This window comes from Periophthalmus magnuspinnatus, chromosome 14 (genome assembly GCF_009829125.3).
Source record: "Periophthalmus magnuspinnatus isolate fPerMag1 chromosome 14, fPerMag1.2.pri, whole genome shotgun sequence".
NCBI classification, from domain to species: domain Eukaryota; kingdom Metazoa; phylum Chordata; class Actinopteri; order Gobiiformes; family Gobiidae; genus Periophthalmus; species Periophthalmus magnuspinnatus.
The window spans coordinates 20849570-20876254 of NC_047139.1; the positions used below are offsets into that span (position 1 = coordinate 20849570).

General features: G+C 40.3%; 1 protein-coding gene across 2 annotated transcripts in view; it reads right to left on the minus strand.

The window, feature by feature from the left end:
* Positions 1 to 26685, minus strand: part of cblb (Cbl proto-oncogene B, E3 ubiquitin protein ligase) — a 125375-nt gene that overhangs the window by 33161 nt on the left and 65529 nt on the right. For both annotated transcript variants that reach the window (XM_055226843.1, XM_033978491.2), the window contains exons 7-11: positions 20385 to 20522; positions 17558 to 17645; positions 16043 to 16174; positions 2001 to 2192; positions 1 to 213 (exon numbers count right to left, since the gene is read on the minus strand). In XM_055226843.1, the coding sequence (XP_055082818.1) occupies positions 1 to 213; positions 2001 to 2192; positions 16043 to 16174; positions 17558 to 17645; positions 20385 to 20522 (763 nt within the window). The remainder of the gene's footprint in view (positions 214 to 2000; positions 2193 to 16042; positions 16175 to 17557; positions 17646 to 20384; positions 20523 to 26685) is intronic.

Below are 26685 nucleotides of genomic sequence, written 5' to 3' on the forward strand. Positions count from 1 at the left end.
CTTGGGGGAGGCGGTGGGGCTGGCAGACGGGGAGCGGATGCCCTTCTGGATCAGGTCCAGTCGTGGGGGGACGGGGGGCAGGCCAAGGTGCTGAATGCAGTGGGCGGGGCCTGAGCTGCAGTGGGCGGAGTCTGGGACGTGGGTTTTCCTGTGCTGGCTCACAGGAGACGAGCTGGGAGACACCATGGGGGAATTCTGACGCTCGGGACAGTGCTGCAGGGAACACAGTAACACAGATATTTGATATGAAATAAATACTATGTTATTGCAAATCTGAAATGGTTAAATGGTTTCACAATTTTTTATGTTTTTTAAATTGTTTTTTTTAAATTAAATTGATTTAATTCATTTACTTTAAAAGGCAGTTGTGAAAGGTAATCAAGTACAAATAGTAAAGTACTGTACTTAAGTAGAATTTTTAGGTATGTGTACTTTACTTAAGTACATTTTACAGTGGATACTTTTTACTTTTACTACTACATTTGAGAGCAGGTACTTTCTAACTCCACTACATTTTTGAGCTGGACTGAAAAGTAAAAATACTTTTCATATGATTTGAGGGGTTATTTTTACCATGTTCATGGAAGCATCCTGTCTAAAGGTTTTGAGTTCAAGCTTTGGCTTTGAGCAAACAAAAATAAATAAAAATAATAAACACAAAATTCAAGAGAAAAACTAACAAATTGATTTGTATTGTTACTGTTGACCAAAATATGTGTAATTTTTAATCAATATCTCTACATTTAAAACTAACAACTGAACAACACTATTTTTTTTACTCATAAGTACATTTTTAAACGGATACTTAATATTTTTACATAAGTAAATTTTTTCATGTGATACATTTACTTGTACTTGAGTAATGTTTTACCTCTGTATCTGTACATTTACTTAAGTAATAAAATTGAGTACTTCAGTCACCACTGTTGACAGGTGGACACTGTAAAATTAGGATTGTCCATAAACTGCACACACATTACAAACTATACATTTGGAAATATAAATATGTATGCATATGTACTATCCATATTCTGGTGCCAACGAGAAAGTTTTCTAGTATTGCAAAGTCATATTTAACAAAGTTCCAGATATTTTCTGACAGATAGGCAGTACCTGGCCTGAAAAGGTTTGATAATCCCCATTCCTTCAATTCATGTTTATGTATACAGCATATTTAAAGCAACTTCATTTGACCAAAGTGCTTCACATAAAAGTCAATAAAAAACAAATATACAGATAACACCATACATAGGAAAAGAACAATAAAAACCATGATATCATGTCTAGTATTAAATGCCAGGGAGAAGAGGTGGTTTTTCAGTCTAGTCTTAAACTGTGTTAATGACTGAGAGGATCTGACAGGCAGAGGGCGCTGTTCCATAGTGTGGATGCTACCACAGAAAAAGCTCTGTCACCTCTGGTCTAGGCCAGTTCCGCAAGTACAAATTTTGAAGTGCAACATATTGCTGAAGTAAATATAGATGATAAACGAAACCAAACCATAAAGCAGAATTATTTCCAAAAAAGTATTTTAAATGTACAAAATTGTTATCTGTGCAACGCCTCAGTCGTCCAGGTCTGATTCACAGCAAAAGAAAAATATAAAATCTGTCAACTGGATAAAAAGTTGTAGGAGGGAAGATGTTTCGCTGCTCATCCAAGCCGTTTCTTCAATTCTGGTCAGATTACTGGTGGACGCTGCCTTATATCTGTGTGAAGACACCCAAACACCCTTAATCTCCTACAGACGCTGGTGTATCTTGGCACACACACTCGTCACATGCTCGTGCCAGCTCATATGATCGTCCAACTGAAACCCTAAATATTTGTAAGTTGAGACTTGTTGAGACGTTTTCCTATAGTAATTATACTGGGGTGGTTTCTCCTAGTAGTAAGAAAATAGTAAGAACATTTTTGGCTTACCTTCACACACCACTAATAAAAATGCAGTGTCATATTCCTGCTGCTGTTAAATGAATCTAAATCCAGAGTGTTCTTACCTTCCGGATATTACCTATGACCAGACCCTCGTCTCGGTCCTCGTCCTCGTCTAGGTCGAGCAGGGGGCAGCTGTGGCGTTCCAGGAAGAAGCACTTACTGCCCTCGTTCCGGGGGTCAAAGGGGTCGACGATGATGGGCTCTGTGCCTTTGATCTCACAGCGGCAGAACGGGCAGCCCTGGCCATCCGACTCCTGCAACAAACAAACAAACACAGATTTAAACATTCGCAGCGATCGTATTGAGTGCAGATGTAAATGTGTTAGACAAATGAAACCTGTCCTGATGGTAATGTTTTTGATAAGATTGTATTTTAGGGTAGAATAAATGGTACATGGTCACATTTTTTATAGCGCTTTTCCACCTTCAAGGCACTTTACATCAAGAAAGCACTCACCCATTCACACACACACACTCATACACCATAGAACTACAAGGTTATATCCATGTTCTGAGTAGTATCGAGATATTGAGGGTTCAAGTTCGGAGCACTCATAGAGCACAGTGGAATGGCTCTATTGCTCATACACACCTAAAACATTCCCCAAACCATACAAAGTGTACACAAGGTGTTCAGGAACAAGAACATATGAAGAACTCAATACGTTTTCACAATTTTTATAATTTCAAACTTGATTTTTCATTCTATTCTAAGGAAACATTTGATACTCCATACCAAAATCAAGATAACATAAGATGCATTGTACTAGAGGTCATATAGAGAATTCCTGTTCTAGTAACCATTTCTAAATTATAATCTTAATTTTATAGGAAACACTGCAATTTTAAAACCCAAAAAATTATTAGGGTACCACTTAGTAATAACTACACCTTAGCTAGCCTTAATAAAGAATGAACAAAGATTTAACTCACAATAAACAAAGAGTTTATTAAGAATGATTCAGGTTCAGTGATACTTAGGTACAGGGAAGTCGACAAGGGGGGGACAAAGGGGTCTCTTGTCCTGGGGCCCAGGGTTGTAGTTCTGCTCTATGGTATGATTCAGTATTGTCCTTTGTCATCTATGTTTGCTTCACAGACTGTATGTATAAATGGACACAGCTAACCTGCTAGCCACCGTGTTCCAAATAGGAAATTATCAAGGACGCACTTCTGGCTCCATCGACTCGGGCTACATTTCACTTTATTAGAAAACTGTGGCCTCTCTCTCTATAAATTCTGCTGTCAGGCTCATTGTTTTGGTCTTAAAATGTTCGAATTAACCCGCTCTACATGTTCCTGGTTTTTATTTCACTAATGTGTCCGTAACTCAAGATATGTAACATTAATAAGAGATAAATCAGCCGCCTTCTTTCCATGAGGTCGCTCCTGCTAGCGTTAGCAACAGGTTTGAGTAACAGCGTTGTGAAGCGATCGCTCTCCGCTAGCAGCGATGCAGGTGGGAGGGGCGTTACCTTCAACAGCCTCACTCTGGATTGGGTCTTTGGTTGCTATGATATTAGTGGTTGGAATTCCAAATGTGGAACTCCAAATTTGCCCCTATATTTGCTAGCCTCGATGAGCTTCATCTGACTGGAGTCGCTATGTGTCGCACACCCTTAGTCCACTTCTTTATACAGACATGGTTTGCTTTAACAATATATCTATGACAATAAGAAATAAAGGGGAAGCAACACTATTAAACTTTAATCTGAAAGTTCAACCGAAACCCAATGTTTTTAAAGTGCATTTTTCAGTCTGTGTTCACATCTGCAGACCACGTGAGCCCCATTACGTGATCACTTCTGACCCACTGTTCTATGGCTGTGTTTTTCCCATTCATGAAAGAACCCTGGCTCTGTCCACTGAACACATGTTAGTGAAAGCTTCTCCAGGGAAAACACTTTTGCAGCTTAACAGCATCCACCAGCCACACGTCCATTTGTATTCCTCCATCCAGCACTGTCAAACCGGGGTCATAAATAAGGGAATAAAAGGGTTTTTAGTTTCAGAGTATCTCCTGGTGTTAACGTGAGGCTTCAATCAAAAGCAGACAATATTTGGGTAGAACAAAGGGCGTCTATGGCAGGCATATGGTCGGGGACTCGGCAGTAGACCCAAGTTTGAAACTGAACCCTAATTGGAGTGGGAGGAGAGGGGAAGGAGAGGGGAAGGAGAGGGGGAGGAGTGGGAGAAGAGAGGAAGGAGTGGGAGGTTCAAAGGAAATAGGCTGAATGGTGGAGATGGTCACGGACAGTTGAGCTACAATTGATTACCAACAGACTTGAAGGAACAGACCAACATGTGTTGAGGAAAAGAAAAACAAAGATTTTATATATATATATATATATATATATATATATATATATGTGTGTGTTTGGGTTTTTTTTTAACTTGTTTTTTTTTTTTTTAAGTTAAGTAGCCCGTTAGTTCCATTATTTTCTGATCTGTTATAATGTTGTTTTCTTAATGTAAGGAGCATTAAAGTGGAGTTAGTTGTACAGATTTGGGATGTCTGTGACTAAGTGAGGAGCTCAGTCACACGGGAGGAGCTCTGAGTAGAGCCGCTGCTCCTACACGTTGAGAGGAGCCAGCTGAGGTGGCTCGGGCATCTGCTCAGGATGCCTGCTGGACGCCTCCCTAGGGAGGTGTTCTGGGCATGTCCCATCGGGAGGAGGCCCCGGGGAAGACCCAGGACACGCTGGAGGGACTATGTCTCTCGGCTGGCCTGGGAACGCCTTGGGGTCCCACCGGAGGAGCTGGAGGACATGTCTGGGGTGAGGGAAGTCTGGGAGTCCCTGCTTAGACTGCTGCCCCCGCGACCCGGCCCCGGATAAGCGGAAGAAAATGGATGGATGGATGACTAAGTTCAAAAAGGACTAGTCATTTGATCGTTAGATATTTTATCAATGTTTTTACTCCAGCTTCCTCCCATCATCGTACCTGCCCACACACACACACACACACGCGCGCCCGTAGCAGTGAGGCATTTTGTACAGAAACGGCAGTGTTTGTCCTTGTGAACATAAAGAGCCTTAGATTACTCATTCTAGCTCTGAAGTGATTGATTGTGGGATCTAATTATATTACATTCATCTTACTTCATTTGTTCAATTCAAAATTGTCCTTTAGACTATGAAAAGTAAACAATCAAATGCACATAAAAAGTAGTCAGTGAGCATATAATTAAGAATGGTAATAATTAAATGTAAATGTAACAATGGTAAAATGGTAAACGATCATATTTTTATATAGAACTTTTCCAACTTCGAGTCACTCAAAGTACTTTACATCAAGGAACAACTCACCCAGTCACACGCACATTCATACACCAAAGTATGCAGACACTGGGGGCGAGGGGAGTTAAGTGTGTTGTTTTTTTTGTTTGTTTGTTTTATTTTTGCAGATTTATAGCTCAAATATATTTAAACCAGTTCTTATGCAAAACTATAGCAATGCAAAACAAACTAAGGTCTAATACGTTACTTTCCTGATCAAGGTTCCACTGTCTGCTTGTTTCCATTATTTCTTTACATGGGATGTTCCACAGTATGGCATTAAACCTTTTTATATCCATGGAGACAAGCAAGTGACATCACCAGGTCAAGTTACAGGTCAGATCTTTGGATAGGGGATCCTGCTCAGTTTTTCAACGTTTTTTTGAATCATAAAAAAAAACAAAACAAACACCTTTAATTAAATAAATACATGATAGATTACTTAAATGCCATACTGTGGAACATTCCAGGCAAAGCTATACGGCAAAGCTGTAACAAATAAAGGTACATAGTGCGACTTTATTTTTACTTTAAGAAAACCCTGTGTGAATCAATGCGAAAGAGCTGTTTGGAAAGATTACACGAACTTCTGAAACCAGGGATCCCATAGTCTGTACAGATCAAATGTGCTCATTAGAAAGAACAGGAAATGAGTGATACACCAACCAGGCAGCTGTGAGCCACGAGACACGCAGCTGACTAACACTCTGCCTGGGTAAAGTTCGGAGAGCACCCCCCTTGAGTCACTGGTTCTGGTTACTCACACTCACCAGTATGTAGGAGGGTTCCCTGGTACTTTGACTCATATGAACTCATGTCAAGGGGAAAATACTCAAGGCTTATACGCAGTGGGCTTGACAGGTTCTCGTGTTTATCTCTTTCATTTTGTGGGCCAGGACCTGCGGTAAAAGTTCATCATAGTTTTACGTCAGTCGAAAGCGAGTTTGAGAAGAAAAGTTGAAAGATTTATTTTTTTTAAATACAGGAAGTAGTGCTGATTTTCAACACAAAAGTATTTTCTGACAGCTTAAAGAGACATTATTTATTCGTATTTGTCCAATCATAACTATCGTGTAATTTAGACATGTTTAGGCCCTTGTTTATATTGTGGTTGCTAGGGAACAGTTATTTATGTCATATGTGTTGCCCGTTTCCAACCAGGAAGTAGAAATAATAAAAGTATCCAAAACTGTCAAATGAGGAAAAAGTAGCTACAGTTTTTAGTAAAATCTTGCACTGTGTAACTTTTCTGGTGTAGGACATGTCATTGCTTTGCCTGGAATGTTGCACTGTATGGCATTAAACATACCTTGCATTTATTCAATTACATGTATTTTTATTGCTCAACGATGTATTGGAAAAACAAATGCATTCTTACTGTGAAGACTCTCCACAGATCTGACCTGTAACTTGGCCTGGTGGTGTTGCCTGCTTGTTTCTATGTAGATAGTTAAGTTTAATGCCATACTGTGGAACATTCCAGGTCAAGCAATGACATCTCCATGGAGACAAGCAGGTGGCGGACCCTCCACTGGAAAAGTTCAGTGATGGAAAGTAAAGAGGTAAAAGAAGTAAGGTATTGTAGTCAACTATAAATTTTAGGTATTTGTACTTCACTTAAGTACATTTTTCAGTGGATACCTTTTACTTTTACTTCACTACATTTGAGAGCAGTATCTGTACTTTCTACTCCACTACATTTTGAACAGGACTGAAAAGTAAAAGTATTTTTTTTTTTGTTTGAGACCTGCTGAAAAGTCTGAGGGTTTATTTTTTACATTTTCATAATTTGAGCAAAACAAAAATAAACAAATAAAAAAAAGCTAGAAAAAACCTAACAATTCAATTGTTTCTGTTGAACAAAATTCAGCAGAAATATTTATCAAAATCACTCCATTTGAAGCTTCATAAGACCTCAAAATCTGCACAAAATACTTTTACTTTTTACTCTTTAAGTATATTTTTAAACAGGTACTTTAATACTTAAAAGTAGATTTATTTATGTGGTACTTGTACTTTTTTTTTTTTGCTGTAAAAAAAAAAAATCGAGTACTTCTTCCGCAGCTGGAAAAGTTACACAATGGACCTTTAAATATAATTGTGTCAACTACAAGTTAGTGAAATATATATTCTAATCTGTCCTCTGCACTTCATCGTCACCCGAGCAGAAGAAAGGGGGTTTAAGAGGGGTTGGAGGGGGGTTGGAGGGTTGCAGCCCGCTGTCATAACAGGAAGCGTGACAAACAAACAAAAAGTGATGTGGGTGGGACCGTTCATTTGAAAAAACAGACTAAAGCTTCCCAGAGAAAGACGACCCGGTGTGAATGACGCCATGAAATCGAATGTGGTAAAGGCAGAACAAACAGGACAGCGAAACGGAGATTTACCCAGACTTTAATGTGAAGGGTTTATGAAGCTGTGTCCCGTAGGCCACTTCTGTTATATCCTGCTTTAATAGAGGTTGGGGCCTCAGGGATTTGTATTCTGGTGCTGGTGGTTTTGTGAGACGAGAGTGGTAGAAAAATCTCCAGGAAAACATACACGACTCGGGATGTCACTGTTAAGGTTGTAAAAAAAAAATCCATACCCAGATACATACCACAATATAATAATGTAAAGGTCCTATATTATGCAAAACTGACTGCTTTAAGACATGATATAATGATGTTACCTTGTCAAAAACATACCTGGAGTTGTGTTTTGTTTTTACTTTTAGTTCAGTAGAGATTGACAATTCCTGGGTTGAAATAATCCAAATGATTTTAGTGAAGGTGCATGTAGTTTAAAAACACAGTAGAGCAGCACGTGTTTTACCACATGACATCACAAGGTGGAACAGAGTTTTTCTGTTTAAAACATGGCCTAAATCTGCAGGGTTTGTGTGTTAAACGTGTGAATGACACAAAACAAAACTCCAGGTCTGTTTGTGATGAGGAAACAACATTATAACATACACTCACCTAAAGGATTATTAAGAACACTTGTTCAATTTCTCCTTAATGCAATTATCTAATCAACCAATCACATGGCAGTTGCTTCAATGCATTTAGGGGTGTGGTCCTGGTCAAGACAATCTCCTGAACTCCAAACTGAATGTCAGAATGGGAAACAAAGGTGATTTAAGCCATTTTGAGCGTGGCACGGTTGTTGGTGCCAGACGGGCCGGTCTGAGTATTTCACAATCTGAGCAGTTACTGGGATTTTCACGCACAACCATTTCTAGGGTTTACAAAGAATGGTGTGAAAAGGGAAAAACATCCAGTATGCGGCAGTCCTGTGGGCGAAAATGGCTTGTTGATCCTAGAGAAGAATGGGCCGAGTGATTCAAGCTGATAGAAGAGCAACGATGACTGAAATAACCACTCGTTACAACCGAGGAATGCAGCAAAGCATTTGTGAAGCCACAACACGCACAACCTTGAGGTGGATGGGCTACAACAGCAGAAGACCCCACCAGGTACCACTCATCTCCACTACAAATAGGAAAAAGAGGCTACAATTTGCACTAGCTCACCAAAACTGGACAGTTGAAGACTGGAAAAATGTTGCCTGGTCTGATGAGTCTCGATTTCTGTTGAGACATTCAAATGGTAGAGTCAGAATTTGGCATAAACAGAATGAGAACATGGATCCATCATGCCTTGTTCCCACTGTGCAGGCTGGTGGTGGTGGAGTAATGGTGTGGGGGAGGTTCTCTTGGCACACTTTAGGTGCCTTAGTGCCAATTGGGCATCGTTTAAATGCCACGGGCTACCTGAACATTGTTTTTGACCATGTCCATCCCTTCATGACCACCATGTACCCATCCTCTGATGGCTACTTCCATCAGGATAATGCACCATGTTATAAAGCTCCAATCATTTCAAATTGGTTTCTTGAACATGACAGTGAGTTCACTGTACTACAATGGCCCCCACAGTCACCAGATCTCAACCCGATAGAGCATCTTTGGGATGTGGTGGAACGGGAGCTTCATGCCCTGGATGTGCATCCCACAAATCTCCATCAACTACAAGATGCTCCTATCAATATGGGCCAATATTTCTAAAGAATGAATCAGCACCTTGTTGAATCAATGCCACGTAGAATTAAGGCAGTTCTGAAGGCGAAAGGGGGTCAGACACCGTATTAGTATGGTGTTCCTAATAATCCTTCAGGTGAGTGTAGATCAGTAAACAGCGTAATATGGGTCTTTACGTGAATTATTCAGTCACGGCTGCCTTGGGTCAAACTGATGGAAGTGAGGCTGCCAATCTGTGCCACTGCTCTCTGACGTCACCCATGCTCACATGCGCACCACTTTGATACTATGCAAGGTGGGTGAAGTGTCTTGCCTCAGGACACAATGACAGAACTTGGTCCGAGCGGGAATCAATCCTCTGACCTTTGGGTTGGTGGTGAAGTGCTCCAAAACGCTGAGCACTAAACTAGTATTAACACTAAAAACAAACGCACAAATAGGACAAAATATGGCCCTAGATTTGTATTGATCTACAGATTCACATTTAGAAACAAACAGTAGTAATGTCTTGAATGTACTTTCATCTATATGGTCTTAAACATCAACATACTTCTAGTTTGAAACAGCTTTGTAAAAAACATGCCTTTCAAACGTTAACTCAAGCATTCCCTCAATCTTTGGAGTTTTTGATTATTTGTAGAAGTTTTTAATTATTTCTACAAGTTTCTGCATTTGCACATTTGTTCTCTTAAACACTTTTATAATTAAGAGTTTTGTTTCGAGGTCACTGATGCGGAATTTGAGATTGACACAGTAGAACAACAACATCACTTTAAAAATGACATAAACATGTGTACAGTTTTGTTTCTACAATCTCGTCTACAACATAGACTGTATATATGATTGGACATAGTTAATACACTAACTGCAGAATGGGAAGTGAGCATGGGCACGCTTCTGGCTCCATCCCCCTGGCCCCAATTCACTTTACATTGAAAAACTGTCGCCCCCTTTCTCTGTAACTGCTGCGTGTTCGTATTAACCCGCTCTACATGATCCTGGTGTTTTTATTTCACTATTGTGTCCGTAAATCAAGATATGAACATTGACAGACAAACCTGGCCTCTTCTTTCCTCGAGGTGGCTCCTCACTATGGCTGACACCACACCTGCCTCTTTATACAGTCTATGGTCTACAGTAATAATTAGACTAATGGTAACTATGGAAACAGTTTTATAATGTTAAGTTATCAGGGTTGACTGCTTTTATCAGTGAGCTAACTTCCGCCATGAGACAACTGTTGCTGGAAATGTTTTACTACAGTTACGTACATTCAACTTTATCCGTTGATTTAAATATTTTCTGAAGAGACACTGTTTCCACTGGAGACGCAACCAAAACAAGCACCAGAAAACAAAAGATGAGACATGGAAACTAGTTTAAAGGTGGTTCCTAAAGGTTAAATGTAGCCTATACAACTTTTGAATATACTGCTCCATAATTCCATATATCTTACTTCATATATTTGATGTCTTCTGTATGTATAAAATGTAAACAGTAGTAAAAATAAATAAATAAATAAAAAAACACACGAGAGGGTGTATCCAAACTTTTGACTGGTAGTGTAATTTAGACATTGATTTGACCAGTGACTGCCCAATCTAGAGGAGCGGGACTTGAATTGATTTATTTTAGACCATAGAAGAAGGACAGTGCTCATAATAAACAACAAGAAACAACAAAAAACTACAGCAATCAGAACAAAACAGGACTAAACTAAACTTGGACTCACTGAACAAATGCAACTAAATTATAACTTAAAAATTATAACATAAAAAACTGTTGTAACTGGCACTTTGTATAACAGTGTTTTCAAAAGCCAAATCTATTTTAGTTCAAGAAAAAAAAAGTTCCATATTCAAATGATTACCTAAACAAGTGATAGTGGCTCATTTGGTAGAGCACTTAACCTTTAACTCTTGCATTTATTCAGTGACCTCCTTAGGGTCACTTCAACAGATTTGCCCTGTAACTTGTTTCCATGAAGATAGGTAAGTTTCATGCCCTGCTGTAGAACATTCCTGACATTATCCTTGGACACAGACAAACCCTCTACTAGAAAAGTTACATTGTGCATCTTTTTTTGTGATTAAGTTTTTGTTTGTCATTGATCAAAAACGTTAACCCCCATGTCTTTGTCGATGTATTAGAAGAAGCACAAACAGTATCTCCTGAGTGACTGTGTAACCTTGGTAGAGCTGTGTGATTGTGAGTGTGTTCTTGGGCACTGGTCCAGGTCTGCAGAGGCTGAGTGTCTGTGGTGCAGCCGATCGATAACAGTGGGCCCAGCGTTCACTACATGATACGTCTATGACATGAACGCGGTGCAGCGGAGAACAGCCACAGACTGTATAAAGAAGTGGACTGAGGGAGTGTGACATCAGCGTTCAGCTCCAGTCAAAGGAAGCTCATTGAGACTTTCAGTTATAGGAGCAAATTTGGAGCAGAGTTTCATAATTGGAATTCTGACCACAAGTGTCATAGAAACCAAAGAGCCAATCCAGAGCGAGGCTGTTGAAGGTAACGGCCATAGACTGTATATATAAATGACATAGCCAACCTGTTAGCGGTTGCATTCCAAATAAGAAGTGAGCATAGGTGCAATTCCGGCTTTAACAACTCTGGCTCCAATTCACTTTACATTAGAAAACTGTGGCCACTCTTTCTGTAACTGCTGCTGTCAGACTTGTCATTTCGGACTTATAATGTTCCTATTAACCCGCTCTACATGATCCTGGTATTTTTATTTAATAACAGAAAAATCAGGTGCCTTCTTTACCCGAGGTCATCCTGCTAGCGTTAGCAACAGGTCTGATTGACAGCGTTGCTAAGTGTCCACTCCTTGCTAAACCAACTTTCAACAGCCTCACTCCAGATTGGCTCTTTGGTTGCTATGATACTCGTGGTTGGAATTTCAGATATGGAACTTGGCTCCAGATTTGCCCCTATAACCGCTCTAACCTCGATGAGCCTCATTTGACTCGTCTTTGGTAAGGTCCCTTCCCACCCGCACCACTGATTCAGCAAGGAGCGGGCGCTTAGCAATACTGTCAATTAAACCACTTGAAACAAAAACTGGCACAAAGTTCAACGTCTTCTCCGTCAACATAAACATAAAGAGACAAAAGTTAAACTATTTTTCCACAACAACTTCTGAAAGTTGTGCCATTATTCAACCCCAAAGATGTGATTGCTGTCAGTTGAAAAGACTTTAAGCCATAAGATTAACATGACAAGTTTCTGGAGCAAATCCCAAACAAATAAAGATAAGGTTCAACATTTGTGGATCACTGGATAATTCTTTCAAAAACAGTGAATCTCCCATAGAGTTATACGGACCCCTGCCCTTCATCTAAAATTACTACATCATCAATCATCAATTCTAGAGCGTGAACATGATCTAAACTTTGGTCTCTTTTGAATCGACAGGTCTAGAGCCAACTGTGAGACAGTAAGAGCGTACGGTTCTGAGTCACTGCTCTCTTGTTTAGGTGGAAGGTCTGAGTCAAGGCCACAGCTCATCTCTTTATGTGTCCTCAAGTGTCCTCAGATTTCTCAACTTTTGACTTAAATCTGCACAATTTGACTAAAATTTCAGTTTTTCCTTCCCTCAGCTGCTGTGTGTGCAGTACCATCTGGCCTCGTTCCTCCTCCCAATAACCTGTATAAAGACGTGGACTAAGGGAGAGTGACGTCAGAGTGGAGTTCAGCTCCAGTCAAATGGAGCTCTTTAAGGCTCGCAGGGGTGAATTTGGAGCCGAGTTACATATTTGGAATTACGACTGCGAGTATCATAGCAACCACAGAGCCAACCTGTAGTGAGGCTGTTGAAGGTAACGCCCGTCCCGCCCGCACCGGCCTGGCTCACAGCAGCATTAACAGAGAGAGGAGTGATGGTTTTTCAATGTAAAGTGAATTAGAACCAGAGTCGATAGAGCTGGAAGCGCGCCCATGATCACTTTCTAGTTAGAACCCAGCGGCTAGCATGTTAGCTCTGTCCATTTATATATAGATATGTCCATTATAGATACATATAATCCTCTTTCTCTCCTCTGGTGCTTCCCATCATTATAATCCAAGGTCCAGAAAGTAAAGGGCAATTTCCTCACCATTTATGAGTGAAACTTAAGACCATGTGCGTGTTTCTGTCACTTGCAGTAATGTGCCCATGCTTTTAGGTTTAATATATTCTACAAACTCATTCCAAACTTTAAATGGGGATTACTGGTCCTATCAACGTGAAATAAAACTGTAGTGACCCTGACGCCCTGCTGTTCATAACTCAAAGTCAACCTGTCTATGTTTTCAGTAAGATTGAGTCATGATTCTTTTTCTCTCCATATCAACGAGCCCTAACCAGCCTGTACGTGTGTGTGTGTGTGTGTGTGTGTGTAAGAGTAACCCTCACTGGAAGCCTGAAAACACAGTGGGATATATACAGTATGCACGCTCAGTTTTCACTTCCGCTCTTGACTGAAGTGGAAATTTGATTAGGACAGATGCAAGGACACAGCAGGAGCAGAGGGAGGAGGCTCGATCTCTCTTTCCTCCACTTGAGTCCCTGATTCGCTCGTGTACAGATTTTTCATGATCAAAGACGTATTCTCTTTTATGCGTCACAAATAACCAGGTTTAGACACATTAAAGTCAGTTAATCAGAGCTGGATGGAGATGGAGGGCATCAGCTCAACACAATTCAAATTCATGGTGGAATATCAACACATTTTATTAGGCTGTGGAAAAGAAGCCTAGCATTGAATGGAAGAGCTAAAGATGGTAATTATGAACTATATGCACTATATTTTTGTGTGGACATTGAGCTGGGTAAGACTTTTTCAAACACCTACAAATGAAAACTTGTTTCTGAAAATAACTTTTTTTTGTACTTATGGTGTAACTATCACTATCTATACCAACAGAATGACAATAGAGTTCGATCTATGTATTGGTTGGCTGATATTTGCACTTTTATGGACACAATAGCAAAATAAAAACCAGGATCGTGTAGAGCGGGTTAATACGCACGTTTTAAGACCGAAATGATAAGCCTGACAGCAGCAGTTACAGAGAGAGGGGTGACAGTTTTTGAATAGAAAGTGAACTGGAGCCAGAGTTGATGGAGCCAGAGGCGTGGCCCATGCTCACTTCCTATTTCGAATGCGGAGGCTAGCAGGTTAGCTATGTCCATTTATATATACAATGTATGGGAGCACTGTAAGAGCCTAGCCAAATATGAATGGACAGTGTGGATGTGATGCTAATATCCCATTAAGGGGAGGTGGTGCATTGAGTTCAAATGGTTTCAGAATAATCTAGAGCCTGGAGTTGGAAACAGGTCAGAATTCTATGGTGAATTTGTTGTTTGACTGATTGGAGATTGCCAATGTGTTGACCTGGTTTATGGTTAATATCTCGATAATTACTGGGCCCTTTCAGACGGAACAAAAACTGGCACAAAGTTCGTCGTCTTCTCTTTTAGCATATCGAGTATCAGCCTTGAATCTTTTGCAGAAGCCGATGTTTTATTCAGGGCTAAAGGAACTGCTTCACGCTGTATTTGAACACTTTAGTGCGACAAGGACACTGCACCAAATGAGACTACACAGCTCTCACATCCACGTGGGAGTAAAACAGGTTTGTGGATGAGTTTGTAATCACTTCAAATAAAATCATTTGGGGAAAATAGTCTAAATCAGCCCCAAATATCAGTCCAAAAATATCGTCAGAGTTCATTGTCCATCTGCTTCTCTGGATTATGAACAATCGGTATCAGCATCAGTCATGAAAAACCCCACGTCAGTCCATCCCTAGTTTATAATTCCATTAAATACATTTTTTAAGGAAAATCTGCAGTTAGTTGTAACTGTAGTTTCCGTACCTAATAGTGACTTTCTATATTGCACTCCCAGGACCTCCAGGCAACCATACTTGTAGTTAAAGCCACAATATGTAACTTTCTTGGCAAAAATAGACTAAAACTAAATGTTTTTCATTATGGATATTTTGCGTCCTTACTCAGCAGGCTTGCATCTCCACAAACCTGACTCTGACTTGGCCTGGATGAGGACCTCCTCCTGCTCACTTCCATGGAAATACAGTTCCTTTGGCTATAATATTCCACAGTATGACATAAAACACATTTATTTCTATGGAGAATGTTCCAAACTTTCTGTTTCCACGGAGTCATGCAACTGACTTTCCACCTCCAGAAAGTTACATATTGTCACTTTAAAAATAATTTACCTATTTTTATTTCAACATAATTTCGACATTAGCGATAGCACCTTATCCTTTTTTCTGTGGCAACTTTAAAAGGTACCCAGCCTTTTGTGGAAATTACTTCAAGAGATACCATGAGTGATTATATGTTTCTAAGCGGTGAAACAGCCTCACTGTGAGTGACTATGACGCCAGAGGAGAATGGTTAACGTGGTTTACAGCTAAAGTTAGCTTACCGTAAACACAAAGCACTAATGGTAACTGACCTGAGTCATCTGGGTACTGGCTAAACGTAGTCTCACTCTCAGCAGATGTGCTTAGTGGTTACTCTGGTAATAATGTCAGTAGTTACTATGCTAATAATGTCCTCGGTATTTTTTGGTTTGCAAGTTTTTATGCCATCACTGCAGTATCTCTCATGAATATTTTATGTGTATTTTTGTGTATTTGCGTCCTCCTGTGTGTATTTCTGTGTATTATTTTGATTATTTTGTGTGTACTAGTGTGTTCTTGTGTGTACTTGTGCGTACTTGTGTGTACTTGTAAGTACTTGTATGCACTTGCGTGTGATAAGAGTGTCCAGTACCTGCCAGGCAGTGAGACAGGACGTGCACATGAGGTGACCACAGGGCTCGATCTTCACATCTTTGTCGTTCTCTGCACAGATCTTACACAACTGGAACGTGGAGCCCATTTCACAGTACAGCTCATACTGCTCCTGTGTGCAGAGAGAGAGAGACATCAGGTCAAACACATCAGGTCATGTGTGTCAGGTCATACACATCAGGTCATATGCATCGGGACAGCATCAGACAGTCAGTATGTAATATATAAAATGATCACGAGATAGTCATGTGACTGGGAAAAACCCAGATCTCAATATAGAAGAAATTTCCAGTCATGCAAAAGACATATATTGAGTTTTTATTGTTTCATTATAGAGGCTGTTATTCAGATGTTACTGTCAACTACCTAATGTTTGATGGTAACAGACTAGTTGTTAATATAGTTGAGAGCTGTACAGTGTAGCAAAAAGTATGACACTCAAATTTTGAAAACACTGTTATGACCACAAGGGGTCAGTAGAGATGATACTAATATTTTTGAGTGTCAAAAAAGCTGTTAAATCAGCCCTATTGTGTTTGTGTCTGCTCTATCTATGACACCCGCAAATCATATTTAAATTTTGACATTTTAAATCACAATATTCATCTAAAACAACTTAAAATAAACAAGTCTGTGTTAGAAAACTGCGGTGCCCAATGGGAGCGGACGTCGCTGTAAATGCCATCACAACAAAGAGTTTGAATCTCCAATGGATGACGAAACAGAGCAGCTGATGTTTTTTCATTTGTACCAAGATGACTATGCGAACTGGCGAATCCTGTATCACCGATTATGAAAATTAAATCAGATAACTAAGTGTGTACGTCACAGTGGGCGTGTACCCGTAGAGGTGAAAACGAGGATTGATCGACAATATGGTGTCTTGAAATTAAGTGATTAAAGACTGCTCCAACAAGAACAAAACAATCCAAATACACCTTCAAGAGGGTAAATGGGAAGGAGACAACTACAACATGATTAAAAGCTCTGAAACGATGATTTGGCAGAAACAACAGCAAACACTAGATCCACTGCTGCCTCACTACTACAGCCTGGTATTCTCAGCAGTCTCCCATCCAAGTACTACCAAGCCCAACCCTGCTTATCTTCCAAGATCAGAAGAGACTGGGCATTGTCAGGGGGGTATGGCTGTGAGGTGACAGTGGCGATGGCACTCTCCAAAAGTTTGTCCTTATATAGTTTGTAATGTGTTGTATTGTGCAAGTGTGATCTATTTCTATACAACTGACAGGAAAAGTGATGGCGCCTTCGATGAGGAACAAAATATAAGAACTGAAAGTGAAGATTTAGCGTTTTCAAAGGCCAGAAAATCCTTGTGTCACTTCTAAATCTGCTCACAGCTCGGTCTCATTTTGGGACCACGTGGGCAAGTTGCAGTTTTCCACAGACCTCCAGACTGTGGTGGAGCTGGGGGAGTTTAACCCAGAGCATGACCCACAGAAGAAGAAGAACAGCTGGGACACATTAGCCTCACCTGTGTCACTTTGATGTGGTCGTGAGGCGTGGGCTCACACAGGCCGGTCAGGTCCGGGTTATAACTGCGACCGTCAGGAAACAAGTAGCTACAAGGAGAAAAAACACAAAAATTAAATGTATATGCATGTATTTCATAAATGTCAAATTGCATACTGCATTTATTTCTTACTACTTCTACTTACTATTAACTACTTCTTCTACCTACGACTAAACTAAACTACAAGCTGCGTTTATCTATTAGAAAGTCATAGATGGTACTTTTTCTGCTACTACATTTTCCACTACTACGACTACTACAACTGGTAAAAACAAATTTATATAAATATATTCTGTAAATTTTCTTCAAATTGCATACTGCTTTTATATATTAGAAAGTCAAAGATAGCACTATTTTTCCACTACTACTACTACTACTACTACTACTACTACTACTACTACTACTACTACTACTACTACTACTACTACTACTACTACTACTACTACTACTACTACTACTACTACTACTACTACTACTACTACTACTACTACTACTACTACTACTACTACTACTACTACTACTACTACTACTACTACTACTACTACTACTACCAGTACACTACTACTTCTACTGTATAAAATACCAACCAACCAAATATATAAAATAAATTTCAAATTTCGTATAGCATTTATTTATTAGAAACTCATAAATAGTACTATTTTTCCACAACATTTTCCACTACTACAACTACTACTATTATTACTACTACCCATACTCCTACTACTGCAACTACTACTATTATTACTGTATAAAATACCAACCAAATACACAATAAACTTCAAACTGCATACGGAACTTATCTATTAGAAAGTCATAGATGGTACTCTTTTTCCGTAACATTTTCTACTACTACTACTACTACTACTACCACTACTACTACTACTCCTGTTATATTATGCGATGAAGCAGATAGTAATAATTGTACTACATTGTCTGTGTATAAATAGCTCACTGTTGTTTATATAAATCCAGTTTCCAATCATGTTGTGCTCTTGAGCTGTCGTTTAGTAAATCCACTTACACTTGAGTGTTTTTGACAAGTTGGGAATTAAATCCACAAAACCATCACAATATTCTGCCCTGAGTTAAAATGACATTGATAAATACTTGAAACTCAAACACAAGATTAAGATTGATGTAAAAAATGTAAAAATTATTTTCAAATGTTAATTAAAAGATGACTGTCCCAACAATATTTGTTTTAATTTGGCAACAAAAAAAGAAAGAAAAACGAAAAAAATAAATAAAACAAAACTCAAATTGACAACGAAATTGACAACAAACAGCTGGGTGCCTCGTTTCCCTCAGTGTTAATTTGAAAAACGTTTTGAAGCAGAATTTAAGCTTTTGAGAGTGACAGATGAAAGCCAGTGTGAGGGGATGGTCTGTGCTCCCAGAGGTACTTAGGTCTCTCTGCTTGATCAAAACCAGAAAGGCTTCAAACGGGACCCCCAAAATCACCCCCGTCCCCCCACCCTAAAACCCACCCTCACCAAAACCCGCCCCCCGCTACAATGGAGCCACAGCCAATTGCCAGTGATGGATGACAGAAGAGAAACACGCAGAGGGGGATCACGTATGTTTGATGTTACCTTGGTGCTGTCAGATTGGCAGATACAACACTGGATTATTTCATTAAAGAAGTGGCTTTGTGCGACTGGATTAACTGTGTCAATCAGATACGACTATTGACAGATGTGGGGAGTCTGTCAATTATAATTATTCAGTGATATTTATTTGAGTGACTTTTTCATAAAATTGTACTACTCTGAGTACTTTCTTCTACTTGAGTAATATATTTTACAGTGTATCAGTACTCTTACTCTGCTTCTTACTCTGCTTTTTGTTGAAATGATTTGGACATTTGTACTTCTTGCGCCGCTGCTTCAGATATGTTTTAGTTTTTCCCATTTTTGTGTCCGTTCTTTGAAAATACCAGTTCACTACTAGTTGTACCGAAGTAACTTTACTGTTACTTAAGTACAATTTTTACCCTACCCAGCTCTGACTGCATGACACACAACCAAGCCCATCTCATGTTCATCGCACATACAACAACTGATCAATAGAGTGATGTGGGAGAGAGGGAGGAAAGAGGGAGAAAGAGGGGATGAAACAGAGGATGGGATAGACAGAGTGAGAGAGAGGAGAGGGGGTGGGATAGAATAGAGACAGGGAGGTGGAAAGAGGAGAAAAAAGGGGGAGAGAGGGTGGTGGGATAGAAGAGGAGAAAAAAGGGGGAGAGAGGGTGGTGGGATAGAGAGGGTGAGAGAGAGGAGAGAGGATGGGATAGAGAGAGAAAGATGAGCAGCACGGGGTGAGACAGAGGGGTAGAAGAGGGAGAAGAGCCGATGGGCTAGAGAGAGAGAGCGGTAGAAATAAGGGTGAAAGAGAGAGAGAGAGAGAGCGTGATAGAGGGACAGAGAGGTGAGAGAGGGGCTGAGAGAGGGGCGGGGCAGAGGGAGAAGAGAGGATGGGATGGAGAAGAAAGGGGTGTGGGAGGGGAAAAGAGGGAGAAGAGAGGGGGAGAGAGGATGGGACAGCGGAAGAGAGAGGGAGGAGAGAGGGGGACAAAGAGGGGGTGAGAGAGGAAAGAGAAAGAAGAGAGGGGAGAGAGGTGGCAGAGTTAGGGAGATGGAAAGAGGAGGTGAGAGAGAGGAGATAAAGGGAGAAAGCGGAGGGAGAGAAGAGGATGAAAAGGGGAGGAGAGGCAGAGAGGGAGAAGAGAGTTTGGAAAGGGCGTGAGGGATGGAGAGAAGAGAGAGGGAGTTGGAGAGTGGTTACGTACAAGCCCTCCCTGTATCCGTCGATGAGAGCCTGGAACAGAGGCTTGTTGTGGGGGATGGTCTGCAGGATGTTGCCGTCGTTGGTCACATAGCCGATGGCCCACTGCCCCAACCGCGTGCAGCTCAGCCTGAAGATGTAACTATGGAAACACACAAACATAAACAAGAAGAAATCAACAGGTCAAGAAAGAAGTAGTTAGAAAATCATGAAAAGTTTTACAAGGATGTAGAGTTTATATATATATATATATATATATATATATATATATATATATATATATATATATATTCTAATCCTAAAATAAATAAAAAGTAGTTATTTAACTGTTACAAAATGTAGAAAGTAGTAAAAATAAAAAATAAAGAATATTGAATGAGAGGGTGTGTCCAAACGTTTGACTGGTAGTATAAGTTTAAATGTACATATATATATATATAGTAAGTATTTTTACTACGTTCAACATTTTATACACACAGAAGACATCAAATATATGAAGTAAGATAAAAGCAATCATGTACTAAAGAAAAAAGTAAAATAACTTAATATTAAAAAATAAATTATATGTGATATATGTGATGTACATGGAAAGAGGAGTGTGAGACAGACAGGGGGAAGAGGGAGGAGAGAGAGGGAGAAGAGACAATCGGCTAGGGGGTGGAAATAAAGGAGAAAGAGGGAGTGAGAGAGAGGGATAGAGGATGACAGAGGAGAGAGAGGGAGCAGAAAGAGGTGGGAAAGGGGGTGAGAGAGGGGTGGGGCAGGGGGGAGAAGAGAGGATGGAATAGAGGGGGTGAGGGAGGAGAAAGAGGGAAAAGAAAGGGGGAGAAGAGAGGGGGAGAGAGAAGAGAGAAGGTGGGATAGAGGAAGAGAGGGAGGAAAGAGGAGGAGAGAGGGAGACAGAGGGGGTGAGAGAGAGGAGAGAGTGGGACAGAGGGATAGAGGGCGTACCTTTAAAATGATGTATGTGAAATGTCATCGATTGTCCACACCTTATTTTGTGTATAAAAAGACCATAGACACACTACAGCTTTAAGGATGTGCTGATACCGATATCACAAAAATATAAACCAATACCAGCGCAGAGACTGAACACACCATTTACTTCCTTAAAACTAAAATAACATAAGACCAAACTGATCTAAATATGTTATGTAGCTGTTCTATCTCTAGAGTAACTACAGAACAACTTTGTATAAATAAAAATTCAAACATTATGAGACTTTCTGGGTCATGCCATCAGTTTATACACCCAACCAGGATATCGGCTGAAGCGATATTTGGAAGCCGATACCAAACACTATCATATCAGTATTCTCCCTAAAACAGAACAGTTTTGTGATTTTCCATTTTCATTATATAAAGGTAACGCTCCATCCCACCAACACCACTGGTTTAGCAGGGAGTGGGCACTTAGCAACGCTGTCAATCAAACCTGTTGCTAACGCTAGCAGGAGCAACCACGGGGAAAGAAGGCACTTGATTGGTCTGTTATTAATTTTCATATCTTGATTTAGAGAAATAATATCAAAATAAAAAGACCAGGATCATGTAGAGCGGGTTAATACGAACATTTTAAGACCAAAAATGACAAGGAAGACATCAAAAGTTACATAGACAGGGGTGACAATTTCAATGGAGCCAGAAGTGCGCCCATGATCACTTCCTATTTGGAATGTGGCGACTAGCAGGTTAGCTATGTTCAGTTATATATAATGCTAGTCCAGTACTAGTATTGAATCATCAGTATCAGTATTCTCTCTAAAACAGAACAGTATTGCAAATTTCCATTTTCATATTCGTGACTTGAGTGGTACTTCACTGCACTGGTATGTTCAGATGTTTGGCTCTATAATGCGATCACTGATAAGAGCCTGGGTTTTCACACATGTTTATCCAACTCTGACTGGGATGGATCACAACAGGATGCCCTGACGATGGCTGGATGAGGTATTTGTGCGAACTTCCTGGTTCATGTTGCTCCATTAGATTTTTGGCAGGACTGAAATCATGGCATTCTTCACATTCAGCCTTTTTCAGAATGTACTTGGGAACGTTCTGAGCTGAGACACAAAACAACAGCAGCAGCAAGGAGTCAAAATCATGAATCAACTCAACAACCACTCAACTTCTTACCATTCAAAAGATAATTAGTTTTGAATTAGATCTATCATACATCTTTGTTTTGAATTGCCAACAGTACTAATCTATCAAACTTTCTACCCATCCATCTCTCTACTTATCTGTTTATAGACAACATTTTGAGGACATTTCACCATTCAAAAGATATATTTTCTTAATATTTGTCATTTGCCAACAGTACTAATGTACCCCATCTGTCCTTGGGAATGTTCAGAGCATAGTCTGTATAAAGAAGTGGACTAGTGAGTTTGATGCCACAGCATTCGGCTCAAGTCAAATGAAGCTCATCGATGCTAGCACTACAGGGGCGAATAAGGAGCCAAGTTCCATATTTGAAATTCTGTCCGCGAGTATCATAGCAACCATAAAGCCAATCCAGAGTGAGGCTGCTGAAGGTAACGCCCCTTCCCATCTGCACCTCTGGTTTAGCAGGGAGCGGGCACTTAGCAACGCTGTCAATAAAACCTGTCAAACCCCGGGGAAAGAAGGCACCTGATTTGTCTGTTATTAATGTTTATTTCTTGATTTATGGACACAAGAAATAAAAATACAGACCAAAATGATGAGGCTCACTGCATCAGTTACAGAGAGAATGGTGAGAATTTTTCTCATTGTAAACTGAATTGGACTCCATGGAGTCAGAAGCGGACCCATGCTCACTTCCTATTTGGGAAGCAGCAGCCAGCAGGTTAGCTATGTCCATTTATATTTACAGTCTATGGTTCAGAGCTTAGACACAAAACAACAGCAGCAAGTACTAAAAATCTGCAAATTATCAACTCAAACGTTTTGTACTTTTAAAATAACTTCGTGATTCAGAATCTTAACACGCAGTAAAAGCTGTTACCTTTAACCACTAACCTCTGCTTTAGTCAAATACTTTCTTTTATAAGTTGTTATACAAAATTGCGCTCATCTCAGCGCACCACTCCACCACAGATGAATCATCACCAGCTATTCCATTTTCACTTCAAGTCAGATTCATGCAGAAATATTGGCTCTTCTGAACAATTTCAAAAACAATCTGTAAAAGGAAGAATTACAAAACCCTTATGGTCATGTAGACAGATGCTTTCTAACTTTCTTTCTCTCCATCTTTCTATCCATCTGTCCATCTATCCATCTATCTATCAACAGAGCCCTATTTATGGGTTTCAACTTCCTGCGCCATTTTGAATTTCATCATTCAAAAAATGAAATATTGTCTTTGGAATTGTCAATTGCCAACAGTTCTTGTCCACCCACCCATCCATCCACCCATCCATCCATCCATCCATCCATCTATCTGTTTATAGGCAACATTTTGAGGACATTTCACCATTCAAATGATATATTTAGTTTTGAATTGCCAACAGTACTAATTGATCTACTCATCCATCCATCTTCTGACTGGATGGAGAACATAAAAGCAACAATCCATGTGCTACTGGAATGCCGTGAGTCACAGCCTCTGCTCCACACAGGGACAGAGGGACACTGCCGAGAAGAGAGGGGCCAGATGGACGAGTCAAACACAACAAGTCCCAAGTATACACAGAGGAGAGCCAGTCTTTTACTGTTACCACACATTTATATCGGAGAGTGGATTTTTACAATACAATACATAGATGTGGGCAGAGACAGGGGGTAGGTGAAAACTGAAATTTTCTGAGTCTGAGCCTGAAATGCAGGACAATATGGGATTACTCAAACATGAGTCATGACCAGAGCATCCTACTTATTCACCACAATGAGTTTATAAGCTCACAACTTTCAAAGGTCAGAGAGGAGTTTGGGCGACAGTGGTTCAGTTGGTAGAGCCTTTGTCGTGGTTGGCGGTTCGAATCGCACTCCCACAGATGAATGCTGTCATTGTGGCCTTGGGCAAGACACTTGACCCACCTCACCCCCAGTGTCTGTATGTGTGTGTGAATGGGTGAGTTGTTCCTTGATGTAAAGTGCTTTGAGTGCATTGAAGGTGGAAAAACGCTATATAAAAACGTGACCATTTACCATGGAGTTCACGTTAATGCTAACAACAACTAGCATGCTTCCTGATCAAATTATTTACATTTCTTGGCCTCTACCCACTAACAAAACCTCAGTGAACTTGTAAGTACTTCCCTGAATGCATCAACATATATCTAACCCATCACTTGGCGCAAAGCAAAGATCATGTTATTCTTCCTCTGGCGCGGCATGAACTTTCTACCTGTCTATATTTTATAAAACAATTCATCAACAAACAATGGCTGCCGCTGCATCTCTCAGCGTTATCACAGAGGGACTTCCGAGTTCAAACTACGGCTGAATACAAAAGGATATGGCTCAGCAGAACAGGGAACAATTTGAATTTTAAAACGATAAAGACGAGGAGAGGGATCATAAACAGACAGGGTTTAGAGCAGGTCCTGAGCACAGTGTGAGCCCAGACACATGCACACAGCTCGCTCTATCAGGGATCTGACTGGGGATTCGGACTCTTTTGTTGACGGTAGTGATAAAAGACTGCCCAAAGCAAGTCCCGGGTGGTTAAAGTATATAGGCCTATGTACCATTTTAATAATAGAGCTTAAAATAACACTATGTAACTTTCTGGAGGTGACACCATAGACTGTATAAAGAAGTGGACTAACGGAGTGTGATGTCAACCATAGCACTCAAGTCCAGTCAAACAAAGTTCTTCGAGTTCTCCAAGTTTTAGTAACCAAAGAGCCAATACGGAGCGAGGCCGTTGATGCTCCTCCCCGCCTGCACCGCTGGTTTAGCAGGGCGCGGGTGACAGTTTTCTAATGCAAAGAGAAGTATAGTTAAAATCGATAGAGCAGAACCGCAGCCATGCTCACTTCCTATTTAGAACGCGGCGGCTAGCAGGTTAGCTATGTCCATTTATATATACAGTCTATGGTTCCAATTCAATTATAGCGCAGCACTTTAGCCACTTTTGTACGAGCAGAAAAACAAATGCGATTCGTGTTAGCATCAATTATGAATGAATCACTAGTTATAATCAGCAAACACACACACACACACACAAAACATTACTGGAAGGGCCGTACGTTGTAGATTTGTATTGCACATTTTCTCACTTGGTGTTCCTGACGTGTCTCTTCTTCTGTGAATGTGTGTGGGTGGGTGAGCGCTTGTGTCCAAATGTTTTCATGTCCAAACTCGTCCAACTGACCGGCCGCCCCCATGAGCAGCTGCGACCGGTGCGTGTAAGACTCGCTGGCGACCATTTTGGTTCATAACAATTGTAGTCACATGAATCACTTTGTTATCAGCAGTGTCATTGCCCAATTTGAATCACATAACCAATTTGCGTCAATCATGGTAGCTGTTAGTGTGACTCTTGTGATTTTCATTATTTTACTTTCCAGAAAAGGTTAAAAATGAATCTGTTATTGATTGTTCTTCATGCATTAAATAAGAGTATGCAAAGAGCTTATTTTTAAATAAATCACCAAACACACAGAAGCCACAGTATTTAACTTTTTAGCACTTTTTTTTTTTAATTTTGGTTGTGTTTACTGTGCTTATTGCATTGAAAGATGTGCATCCTTACACTTTGAGCAGACTTGCCTCTCCACAAACCTGACTCTTACACAGGCACAAAGCTCTAGGGATAACATTCCACAGTATAGTTTTAACTTCCTATTTCTATTGAATCACTCGGGTGACATTCCACCTCCAGAAAGTTGCACACTGTACCTTTAACTATTGCACTAAAGTCAGTTAATGATGTTTCTCTGCACTGATCTGTGTGCTAAGCTTCATTAACACTTAAATGTTGGGATTATATTTAACTTAAAAAGAAGATGTTTAGAGAGTTAAAGACCTTGATAACATATTAAATGTAGTTTGCCCCTGTATTACTGCCAAAGTAAGTGACGTGCGATCGTGTGCTTGTGCAGGCACCATATACATTTGCATAGACGCACCGCCCGCCCACCTCCCTCCCACGATAGCTATCCTGTCATTATCCGCTCTGCTCTACCGTGCTGCCACATCGAGCAGCTAATCACAGGGCACGGCTAGGCTCGCTCGGGGCTACGCTAACCACTACCTCTCCATAAATCACTGCACAAGTTTTTAAAGTTAAATCGTTCTCTTTTCACCAAAACCTCTGCCACGTGGATAGGTGGAAAGACCAGAACCAAGTGCACATGTCTTCAGTCACTTTA